The 12,973-nt window shown below is 42.8% G+C and overlaps 1 protein-coding gene across 1 annotated transcript in view; it reads left to right on the forward strand.

Annotated features, from left to right (window-relative positions):
• Window positions 1-850: 850 nt before the first annotated feature.
• Window positions 851-12,973, forward strand: part of lmx1bb (LIM homeobox transcription factor 1, beta b) — a 40,465-nt gene continuing 28,342 nt past the window's right edge. Inside the window, exons 1-3 of the mRNA XM_086173828.1 lie at window positions 851-1,252; window positions 1,688-1,810; window positions 2,034-2,223. Of these exons, the coding sequence (XP_086029954.1) occupies window positions 982-1,252; window positions 1,688-1,810; window positions 2,034-2,223 (584 nt within the window). The 5' untranslated portion in view covers window positions 851-981. The remainder of the gene's footprint in view (window positions 1,253-1,687; window positions 1,811-2,033; window positions 2,224-12,973) is intronic.

Here is a 12,973-nt window from a genome sequence, read left to right on the forward strand (position 1 = left end):
TATGTTCACCCCCTCCTCCCCACCGCGCTCTTTTATTTTTCCCTTTCATAGGAGTGGATAAGAAGCATCCACTCATGAAGCTTGATATAGAAACTCAATATCAGATCTCTCAATTCAATAATCCTCGATCACCACTGCAAATGTCGTCTTTTAAAAAAGAAAAAAAAATATAATAGTAATAATAATAATCATAATAATAATAATGATAATTATTATTATTATCAGCATCATCACAGTATCAGTCATAATTACAACCATAATCATAATCATATAAGGCTGATCGTTTTTGTGCAATTAATGAATTTATTTTCCACAGATGTTATTTTATTTAAAATTATAATTTAATAATGATATTCAAGTCCGGTTAGATAATCCACGGCCATGATAATAGTCACAATTAAATTCTGTGCGAGTTTTTTCGACCAAATTACTTTCATCTTCCTCCTTATCATCATGATCGTGTATTGTTTTTCGTATGTGTGAGTTCTGCTGCCGATGTCGGTGGTGTCACTGGACTTGCGAGGCTCCTGGACGGGAGATGGATGGATGTCGGGCTGCTGCACCAGGTGCCTTCAGCTGAAAGGACACAGCAACTCCCACTGCAGACAAAAGCTGCACAAAAGAGCAAAGAAAAACATATGATGCTCCAACACACATACACCGGTCACATAAGCAGTTCACCAGATATGAATCACGGCCTAAATTTCCTTTTTCACGCTGTGACTGTTATCCTAATATTTTAAGTGAAGCCATATCCTGGTATTTTTATGTGAATTAATTTTCACCGAAATTCGTGTTGTTTTTTTTTTTGTTTTTTTTTTAGAGATTTGTTATTGTTATTGTTATTGTTGTTGTTGTGCGGTGTTTTCCACAGTCTCACACTCGGAGTGGGTTTTTATTGGCCTGCGTGGAGCGCACTGTACTCTGCTCCAATAGCATCCCAATGGCCCTGAATGGGGATTGAAAAAAGTGCAGCCATGCATGCAGGAGTGGGAGGATCCACTCGCTTCAACCTCGATCTCAGACTTTTCCAGCGACAGGCACAAGCAGCCAACCGTCCCTGCGCCTCGGAGACTTCCAGCCGGGACACCTGCACTCTCTCGTCTCTGGATTTGTTGTCAACTTTTTTTTTTTTTTCTTTTTTTTTGCCTCCTCTCAGTTGACACAATTGTCGTTTTGCCGAGCAGACTTCACAGATCTCCTGTCATCGCGAAGGGCAGAAGAGAAGCTTCCTCGGCGCTGAGAAGAACAGGTGATTTCTTCGAGAAGAGTTTGTTGCTCTCTGTCTCAGCTTGGGGGGGAGGGAGGGGGCAAGCGCCACTTTTCTACCTCTTCTCCTGTAAGTTTATTTTATTCTCTCCCCCTCCTCTTCCCCCTCCTTCCCAACTTCATCCTCCTCCTTCTCCTCCTCCTCTTCTTCTTTTTCCTCTTCTTCTTCTTCTTCCTGCACCTCCGAGCTGCAGGGTGCTGATCGGAACCCCCAAAAACGGTTTCTCCCGATCACGTCTGCGCCCCCTCCTCCCCAGTCTCTCTCTCTCCCTCTCTCTCTCACACACACTCTCTCTCCCTCACACACACACACACTTTCACACACACACTCAAACACACACACACACACTCACACACACACACACATAGCGGGGCTTCCCAGCCGGGTCTGACGGTATTCTTATGGATATTGCAACAGGTCTGGTGTTACCGGAGCGGCTCTCGGCGGGAGAACAGCCCCAGACGTGCATCATGCTGGACGGCATAAAAATGGAAGAGCATCCGCTGCGGCCGGGACAAGCCGCGCTGGGAGTCCTTCTCGGTAAGACCGGCATTACGCACATTATGCAAAGTAGGGCTTCAATTAGAAGAATAAAACATTTTATTTTTTTCCACACAAAGCTTCCCTGTGAGAAAAAGATAAAATGATACAAAACAGAAAGTGATCATGGTTTAATTATTTTGGGGTGCGAGTTTGCGGTTCCGGGCCTCCGTTCGGTAACGCGCTGACCCTCTGCGTCCCGCCGCCGCCGCCGCCGCCGCAGGACCGGAGTGTCACCACCACCCTTCCGTGTGTGAAGGATGTCACCGGCCCATCTCCGACCGCTTCCTGATGAGAGTCAACGAGTCCTCGTGGCACGAAGAGTGTTTGCAGTGCGTGGTGTGTCAACAGCCGCTCACAACCAGCTGCTACTTCAGGGAGAGGAAACTTTACTGCAAACACGACTACCAACAGTAAGCGAAGCACCCGAGATCCCTTTTTTTTTCTCTCTCTCTCTTTCTTTTTATTTTATTTTGGGAGTGCAGCCAGGTCCATTTTCTATTCTCTCTTCTTCTCTTTCTGTCTTCAGCCGTTTTGGTTGAAATACTGGAGCGGCCTTTCTGGCCTCCGTCTCCTCCAGCGTAGAGACAGAACTACATTGAGCTTTTTGATTATCTTTTAATCATTGTATTATTAACCTTTTTTTTTCATCAATCGTGAGAAACTAAAAATTATTCTCTGGTCGCGTGTTTTTTCGGTTAATTCAGTTAAAGCCGAGAATAAAAAAAAATAGCGAAATAGTAAATAATAGTAATAATGAAAACAAACAAACAAGCGGAATTAAATAAAGCGTGTAATATAAGGCGTGACTTGCGAATGTGAGAAACGGGCTCGACTTACTCTTCGCCGGGAGACACTTGAATTTACGGTCGTTGTTATTTATTGGAATATATATTTTATAATCGTCGTCATACCGAACCACGGTGTGCTTATGCCGGTGTCATCGGCGTTTATGTAAAGGAACCGAAGACGAAAAAGGAGAAAATGAAAAAAAAAACGGCGTTTTAACTCGGGCCCGAGAATGTGACGGCTTAGTATGGGATTTTACATTTGTATTTTATATTTCCTGCTCGTGTCATCGTTTCTTCTCCGTCCACTGACTCACATTCAGTTTCATTTAAAGACACGAAGATCCCATTTCAACTCCTTTATTACACTCACCTAGATTTACACCGCCCGACTTCCCAGGATATACATTTCATTTCATTTTTTAATGTTTTTTTTTTTTTTTTTTGCTGTTGTTAAACCATTAAATATTTTAGGGTTGTTTTTTTTTTTACTATTCGGCGGTCGAAAATTACTGAACGGTTCAGCATATATGCGACACACAAATGTCAGTTATTTTATAGGTAATTAAAAATGTACATATTTGGATGCACACACTTAAACATATATTCATAAATCATCCGCACGTACTCACGCTAATTAAAAAAATATATAGTTTAAGAAAATAAAATATTTACATTTTCTCGACGTAGTTTTATTATAACCGAATGATCACGAATGAACGCAGAGAGGTGGATTCTTGATTTGACCGAATTTACTGCCATAAAACAGCTGATATTAAATCAAATATAAAATTGCAGATTCTTCACGTACAAAGCGATGTTCCATTTTCTAAAAAAAAAAAAAAAAAAAAAAAAAAAAATGAATGGAGTTAAATACACTTTAACCTTCGAAATTGATATTATGTAGAGAAGATGCATTGGTAACTGTTGTCAGGAGATAGTCACATAAAAGAGAGACAAATATTTAGGCGGAGGAGAGACTGTAAAAATGCTAAGGGTTGGTGTTTGGCCCTGGCAGGGCTCCGGGGTGCCCTGTGTTTCTCATTGCATGACTGCATTTCATGCTTGTCACTACATTTTCAGCTTTTTGTGTCTTGACTTTTTAACAATTCTACTTCGATTACTGGGACATTATGGCTCTCTGCTAGATACCTTGCAAAGCAACAAAGAGTTACATCCATCGCCATGTGTGCCATTCATCCAGCTCGGTGACAGGAGTGTAGTCGTCGGGTAACAATGGAAAAATCATAGCAGTTACTATGGGATACCAGAGTCATGGCGTCACGGCTCAGAGGTGGCTGAGACAGTCCAGCGAGGAGAGGGGATTTCTTTTCTCGTGTTTTGTGACCATGAAGAGATTAGTCAAATATAAAGGCCGGAATCTCTTTTATGAAATAATATTCTCTTGTGACATTTCACCCCCCATGTGCTATCGGAACACTATATTTGGTTCATAACTTTGCATTACCCGATTTAATTGCTACCCTAAACATTGTGTGCTTCTGTGTCAAGTACTACGATTCCAACCAAACAAGACAACCTGTTGGTTGCTACCCTACTCTCACACACTACTACTCATCACATCCTTTAATTCTTATTACCTTCCACCCCCCACCCCTCCCCCCCCACACACACACACACACATACACACCCCACACCCCAAGTTAAGGTGGAAAGTTAACTGGAGGGTCCCTCTGTCACACTGGCAGAGGTATTCATTTTTCCCCCATTTTTTTTTTATTTCATTTGCATTCATGGGATATTTAAAGATGTAATTGGCACCTTTTTGACTTTTATGACACCCATTTAAGATGCATTTGTCAGCCCACAAACTGCTTTGGGTTGTGAAGAGAGCTGCTAGCCATCCAGAGGACTTCATGCCTAATTACATTCCTACGGCAACTGATTCATGCCCCGTAATCAGCTCTCACTGGCAACAATAAATCATGGAATTGGCAAGCGGTCCTTTTTCACACCTTTGGTGGAGGTGTAAGTGCAGGCAGGGGAAAACAATTGTGTACCATGTTATTAAAACTCCCACCAACACAGTTAAACCCATCCTGCTCCATATAGTGCAATTACACTGTAACAAGATAGGATTATATTGTCCCTTCATACCATATCTTTTCACCTTTTCATGTCATGCAAGTGCGCCTTGCTTATTTCTAGCTTAATGTAAATATTTAATATTACGAAAACAAGATTTTTTTGGTGCGTTTTATTTTTATGCTATAGTTTGGATCCAAAAACGTGGGAGATTAAGTACGTCGGAGAAGACGAGGAAGTCCACAGTACAGCGCTGCATCTTGTAGGAATATTTCCGAGAGAGTTTGATAATATGAAGGCAGAGCTGTCAGATATGTGGGAGCCGTAGCCGTAGAGGAGGGACAAGCTTGAACGAGACACACGGTATTTAAAAACTAGGGTGGAATTACCCCTCCACCAGAGAGTTTGTTGTGCCCCAGTGTTTGGAGATCAATTATACATCATTAGAAAGAAGGAGATCTTTTCCCCAGAGGGACCTTTCTTCTTACCGAGCAGATGCTTGAAAGAGGCCATGTAATAAGGCTTTCACTTGGGCGAAGTGTTGGTCAACACCCCTGTAATAAACTGCCTTGTTAGAAACGGCTGTGGGCTCCATCTACAAACATTACTGCATTATACATCAAGCAGTCTTTTTCATGTCCTGCTGATGTGTAAAACCGTGATGATTTTTTTTTTTTCTTCCTGACCCATAAAAATTGTATGTTCAAGAAAAATGTGTTGTTTTTTTTTTTTTTGGTCATACATCTAAATCAAGAAGATTTAACTTTTTAATGCATTTGGTGCGAGCAAAACGAAATGCAGGTTATGGTAGCATGAGTAAAAAAAAAAAAAAAAAAAACACATCAGTGATGAAGCTATAAAAGCAGAGCTCCCAGAACCTGTCTCAGCTCCCATGTATGCTGGACGATCCCCCGGTGTGCTGAGAGGTGCTTTTCAGAACAGTTTGGAGGGCCCTCCTGTGAAATTGTTGTTTTTTAATTAGCTGTGCTTGTGACGCTGCAGCAGTACGCTGGGTAGATGCTGACGGCTGAATTTCTGTGTTAGCTTGTCGAGTACGTGTGTGTGTGAGGGTGTGTGTGTGTGTGTGTGTGTGTGTGTGTGTGAGTGAGTGAGTGAGTGCTCTACTCACTCTAGGACACTCCCGTGTGGTCTGGCATATTTTTGAACACTCGTACCCACTAAAAACAACAACAACAAAAATGGATGTAGTTTGTGTTGTCAACCCAGAGCAGTAGTTTTGTAGTTAATTAAAGACTGTCCTTAACATTGCTTAATTTATTTCAGAAAAACAACAAAGGAGCTGTGTAGGCTCTTCTGAGAGTATTTGTTTCTCTGTCAAAGACTTTCTAACTTTCAGCAATTGTTTCTTTGTTTTTTTTTAAATATACCAAAAAAGGATAATACGTCTATTTAGCCACTGCTCTCGGATAAATAAAAGAGACAAAACTAATGTTAGAACAACTAAGCCGGAGAATATTGCTTCAGCTTCCTGGGATTTTTACTGCTCGGCAAGGAGCTAGCTGAAGCTGACCCTGTTCCTCTGTAAGGAAGTATTGGGTTTTATGTCAACATGGCTCGGCCTGTCCCAGCAGCATACTAGGATGCATCATCTGTCATCTCATGGTTTGCTAACGATTCCCTGTCCAACACTTTTTCACATTTGAAAGGACCTGTTGGGGTGGGATTAATTTGCATCAGCAGCTACATCTTGAATGTTTTTATTCTCTCCAATCTATTCAGACAGCATCGTCGAGTGATAAATATTTGATCTGAAAATATTGTTTTACATAAACCTGGCTCGATATGAATAGTGCTGTTGTAAAAGCTGCACCGGCTACATGGTTCAATATGTATGTGTTATTTACTGTCAATTCACCTTTTTAATACTAGCCGTAAGTCTTACGTATACCGATGTGTTTGTGTGCATGGCAGTAGTTGCAATACGAAGCACTTTGCAGGATGCAATGGAAAGCCACAGAGGCTCAGCCATGGTAATGCCCATCACCACTTTAGAGGCCAGGCTGGTGGCGGGGGATGTAGAAAGAGGTCTGTGTGGCTGTGTGTGAGGGAGCTGTAGTGCAGGGGAGGAGCAGGATCTGCAGAGGGATCTGCCTGGTGTGCTCACATTACACTGGATGATAACAGAGGGGTGCAGAGGAACTGAAGCATGCAATTTGTTGGTAGCCACAATTTAACCTCATCTCCTAAAGCCGGCTGTTAGGCAGCCAGTGGGACATGTCAGTCAATCGGGAATGCTAATCAGTGACGGTGAGAAAGCCTTCAGCTCAGCAATGCAGTGATTTTCATTGCTGGCTCCAAGTCCTCAGGCCTTCAGGCTTATTTTCACAGCGTGACAAGTCTTCATAACAAAAGCAAAGGCAACCACAAACCATTAAATGCAATTTACAAATTAGATTTTGGTCAAATCTGTGAAATAGTTTAATAGGCTTCTATACATAGCCAGCCGAGAAATATCCGCACTCAGCAAATGCTTTCAATTTTAATTTGCCAGCTTACGTATTGAAGGAGGATTCGTTTTTTTTTTTTTTTCAGCATCTGGATTTTTTTGCTACAGTGGAATGATTCGATGCAAATATGAAAAATATATACCGCGCACTATTGCACTATTTCCAGTGACATTTCGGATTTTGCTTTGCTCCTGTTGCTCCTAACCGTATTTGTTTGGAAATAGCCCGTACTTGTTTCTTTAGGCAGCCCGGTTGAATGTGCATGAGAAATTGAGACATGGCCTCTGCTGCTGGCTTACAGTGTCGCTGCTGGCCCCAACTGTGTATATGTGATCCCACTCTGGAATGTTTTTCCAACACGTAGACTTTTCACAGATACGCTAGAGAGGACTGGCATCATGGTGGCAAGTGCTGCATTCAGACTGTTGTGTGCCCAAGGCTTACTCTCACACTCACGTCACACATTCTAGCTCTACTTGGGAATGGGCAAAGCTATGTGTTTGTCGATATACACTCCAGGTTGTGTGAGGGTGTGGGTGCAGTTGTGTGTGTGTGGGTGTGTGTGTGTGTGTCTACATTTGCTTCTTGTCTCCGCTCCTTTCTTTGTCTCTAATCAAAGCTTCTTTCCACTGCCTCGCATTCACTCGGCATTTATAGTAATGTTTCAACCCCCTAAACCCCAAACGTTACAATATAAAATGAAAAATAGCAATATAGCCACAAAACAATAATTATGTTTTAGAGAGAATTAGCAAGAGTACAATTTGCCGTCATTTAATGAAATTTAGGAAGGCGGTAACAATGAATGTCATTTTTTTTCTTCTACTTCTAGAAGTATGTTTTATCCCCTTAATTTTAAGATTCTACATGTCATAGTGTGGCTGTCTGAATCTGTGCAATATAGATATTTGTACAGATACAACAAAACATGTTTCTTTGTCTTTTTCTTCTTACCCCTTTTAATCTTCATCAAATGAGATTAGCCATCAAATACCGGTATTCCTGCCCAAAGTGACTGACAGAGATTTGCACTTTTATCATTAAGTGTGACACTAAGCTGGTTGGCGCTTTGTATTGAATCGAGGGTCCGACGGAAACGGGGGCTCCTAATCCTTTTATTCGTGTCAGACCTAGAAGGAGGGAAGAATGGGGCTGGGGTGGGATGGGGCTCAGAATACCATGGTCCTTAGTCCCCTCCAGACCTGGCCTCCACAGCCAAGTGAGCATGAGACTCATCTTATGTGGTCTATGCATTCAAGCGCACATGCACCGACACAAGCACACTGAAGCTCATACATAAGTTCACGTAGAGCATTTTGAAATGTTTGTATGAGCGCATGCGCACAATAATTCACTATGCTGTATACATTTGCATTGGTTTGTATGTGGTTATGTATTATCTAAAAGACACGGATCACTGTTGGAGCTTGTAGCTGCTACATTACAGCATTTGATGATTATTCATATTTCAGTGAAATCTTTTTGCCCAAGATGGGAGTAATAAAGTTTGTAGTTTATCTGGTCAAGGTCCAGCACTGGCTTTTGTCTGAGGCTCACATTGGTTTGTGGGCATCACTTTCTTTGTGTGTGCACCCCTGCGATAATCCATCTCCGGCGGGAGTCCCCTGGGGCACTTTATTTACTCATTCAACTGTTTGGAAGTCTGTTAGACTGCAGATCAGATGCAGTGAGACCAATGTGATTACTTTAACCAGCACTGCAGATTCCTATCCAGCATCTCCGCTCACCCTGGGCTGGGGTGCTGTACAGATGGGAGGGATGGTCCATCTTGGCTCAATGTTTTCTGGTCTGTGGTTAAGGCTTGTCTAAAATTCTCACAGACTGTCATGAAAATTCCACATTGGGTGCCCGCACATTGTAGTGCTAACTCACGTCTTTCGGTTGCAAGCGCAGTGTGTGTTTCAAAAAGTAGGGGCTGCATTTTTCAGGTCCTCTCCTTAGCGGATCATAATTCAGCAACATATCACATGTGGTGTCACTGTGTATAAACTAACATCTATTTTTTATTGCCAGCAATGTGATGGATTTGGTTATCCATCCATCAACATTATCACGGAGCTAAGCATTTGGGGCTAACCCCCATGTTAAACCCCTGCAGGCTGTCACGTTCTTTGAATTTACTCTTGCCTCTCTGCCCGGCGTGGCGGAGGAATATGGCTGAAATCAGCTGCCAAGGACCAGCTTCTACAACTACAGCTCCCTAAATTCATATTTTACAACCAGCCCGCTCACGGGTGATGGCTATTTTCGCAAGAAATACAACTGTGTATGAAAACAGTGCGGATTGGCTTTCTATGTGCCTTCTTCACTCCTGTCTTCTCTGAGCAGCCCCCCCACGACAAGTCAGCATGATTTGTGCATGAGGTCTCGTGACCCATGGAAGCTTCAAAAACCAGCGAGAGGAAATATTTGGATGATCCTGATGGGGGAGTGGAGTTGTGGGAGAGAGGCGGAGATGATAACAGCCTGGTGAGACCCAAAGTAAGGCGAAGCAGAAACCGCCTGCAATGTCATCATGTGAGTTTTACATACAGTGCGGTACAGATGGGAACCCATCCCGTGCTCTAAGACCCTCGCCCAGGCAACCAACAATGAGAGTGTCTCGTACGAGAGCTCCCGCAGAGGCCCCGAGATCTAAATTAAAATGCACTGAGGAACTGGAAAAAAGACATAAATAAAGGAGGCATTTTATCATCAGGTACCATGCCATGATACTGATCCCGTGTACCCCGCCCCCCTGCTGTACACAGCCGATCCTCTCTCCTCTCCCCCCTTTACCTTTTCCTCTACTGGCTAGATATTAATATTTCCCTTGAATCCGCTACAATACATCTTCTCGGGAAATTCCATGACTCCTGACTGCTGCAAAATGATCTGGTGTCTCTGAAAGGGATGAATATGGGGATAAAACATAAAGATTTTTCAAAATGTTTTTGTACGTATGTGATAGTTCATAGTGCTCTCTAGATGGAAATTGAGATTTGGTTGCCTTGATAAGAAAAATGTGTTGCTGTAGGTGAAGGCTGAGTTGTTTGTTCAATTCATCTAAATTTCCTCCTTTTGGCATATGAAATTGTTTGGTTCAAACTTGCCTAAAAGCACAGTATCTGCGCACAGAATCCGCTGCTGGGAGCCGATCAATGGAAACCCCATTCTACATAAATAGCTGAATTTGGCTGAAGCTTTCTGCAAACTTCAAATCAGCGCTTAAAAAAGTAAAGCTGTACTTTAAAGCAGCCTTAATCAGTCTTTAGTCTCTTTGCTTGTCACTGCCTCCTCCTGAGAGTGAGTATGCTGAGTGGGCCCACTGACCCCCCGAGTGTCTTGTCTGCTTCATGTTGGCCCTGCAGGCCCAAACACTCAGGGGTGCGCCATCCCAGCCCCAGGCCAGAGTAGAGCTCTGAAACCAGAGCTCCAAAGTTGTGTTGTGATCCCAGCTGGAGAGACAGCTCTGGCCCTGAGTGGAGCCCTTTCGCAGCATGCAGCCGAGGTCACCAGTGGCCTCTCAACCTTCATCACTCCACCGTGCTTCTGCACAGCACAGACTCGGGCTGTATTATTTATTGACTTCCAGTCTCTTTTGAGGATCTGCCTTGAAACAAAAAAAAATACAGAACTGAAGTTTTGTAGCGATATCAATACTTTTGGTTTTGAAACCGCCTAAGGCTCTTGCTTGCTTGATAAATGTTTCACTGGATTTCTAATGTTAGTATTAGCACACAGAAATTGAAAATACAAGAAGACAGTAATGTTTCATGAGAGTGATCAACAGTTACACCCTCCAACCTTTATAAAATAGACCAAAAGTTTTGGGGGGGAATGCCACTTTGAGAGTTGGTGCAGTGAATTGTCTTTGCAATTAATCGTGGGTTTTACATTCCTGTGTGAGCTGGCTCACATGTGTTTGTTTTGCCCCCCTCGAGTGTGTGTTGTGGGTCTGTCCCTTGGCCAGACGTTGGACATTCTGTTGGCAGGCAACACAGTCTGTGAATTTGCCTCCTAGTTACTCCTCTGGAGGCAGGAAAGTGGTGCCTGCCCCCCAAATCACCAGCTACCCACCCCCAACCCCCCATTCTCCCGCTGTATCATCGCCCGACGAGCCCTCTCCTCGCTCTCCTCGTGCTCCTTTCTTCAGCCCCGGAGCCTGGGTTGTGGCCTGTGGATGAGTGCTACATCCTGGCTGTCAGCACATGGGTTAGCTGGGGATTGGCCTGTGGTGGAAGTGCAGTATCAGGCCCTTTCTGTCAGCTCCTCATTCCACTTCCTCCCACCCTTCATCGTATGGCTGCAGTACGTGACACAAACACGCGGTCCGACTGAAACACAAGGCTGTGACTGACTCAGATCTTTGGCTTGAAAATGTAAAGGATCACCCTCAGAATGGGCATATTCAAAGCCATGCCAATGAAAAGGGGTTGTTTAAAACCCTTAAGTGCTCGCATGTTTTGTTTTCAAACAGACTGCAAAATCCTTGACAGACAGGTTACTATTTTACAAAGTATTTCATTTCAAGCATTTTTAACAGTCGCTTTTTGACTTCTGATGAACCACCACTCACCCGTAGTGTGTTTTTGTATACAGTTACATCTCTGTTGCAACTATTATTTCTGTAAGGATCCAGGCCCATTTATTTGATGAATATGTGTAAAGCGTCACTCGCAGTCTTTCATAAATCACCGGGAACATGGAGCCATATCTTCACTCTGTGTATGCATCCCAATCTTTTATACACACCCAGGTAAATAGGAGTTGACACACACAGACACACATCTGCATTGCACATGGCAACAGAGAGGCTACAGATGTCAGAGGATTTGCAACTATAATCAGATTAATTGGTCCATCTCTCCTTGGAAAAATTACATATACACATGAAACTTTCAGCTGGATGGCGCTTACACTAACCAGAAGCCAGGCTGCAGATGCAAGGTCGGTGGGGTCAGAGCACAGTTTTTGGCATCAGCATCTTCTTATGACTAACATGTTCTAAAAATTACTGCAGTACTTACAGTCTTGCTCTGTCTGACGGAGAAGAAAAAAAAACAAAAAACAAAAGATTGCTTTCTATATCTTTTGAGAGTTCAGAATGTTCAATCCTGCAGACTTTTTCATTTTATTGTATTATTTATTTATTTCTTTTCTTTTCTTCCTTTTTTTTTCTTTACAACATTTTAGTGAAGGCTCCCTGGCCAAGCTCTTGGCCTCTTCAAAGACAGTGTCAAAATATTGCTGACCTTTGCAATGAATATCATAAGTGCATTAACCATAATTCCTATTAACACTCTGCAAGCTGATTGTTGGCCGAGTGTCTCAGCACTCAGCCTTTGTTTTTCTTTTTGCCCACAAATATGTCTATGTTTAGGACTATTTGAACTCATGCTGCCATTCATGATTTATTATAGGTTTGGGCTTCACCACAGGAATGAATAATGTCCAATGTCCTGGCCTTTTCAAATACTCTAATGCCAAAATAACCACATATATTTGCATATTTAAGTAATTATGTCTTTAAGGGGCCACCTCATCGTAACTGTCGCAAAAATGTGTTAGGGGTCATATCAGTGCACTTTACGTGGTAGAAATATAACATGTATGTATGTGTGCAGATACGAGCAAGTCCTTAGAATTGTGATATATGAGGGGTCGCATGCATTTTCTGTCGATGCCATTCAATCGAATAACAATTTCCGTTAGATACGTTTTACAAAACCAGCTCTCAGTAGGCTGTCAAAGCCATAAGCCGATTTAATGGTCGATATGATTCTCGATTTTTCTGTCTGCTCGCCTTAATTGGCATTGCCCGCACAGCTGCAGAACTTATGAGGAGAAAAGCAACCCAT

This window comes from Fistularia commersonii, chromosome 26 (genome assembly GCF_037954325.1).
Source record: "Fistularia commersonii isolate RoL2024-O1a breed Wild chromosome 26, RoL_Fcom_v1.0, whole genome shotgun sequence".
In the NCBI taxonomy this organism is placed as follows: domain Eukaryota; kingdom Metazoa; phylum Chordata; class Actinopteri; order Syngnathiformes; family Fistulariidae; genus Fistularia; species Fistularia commersonii.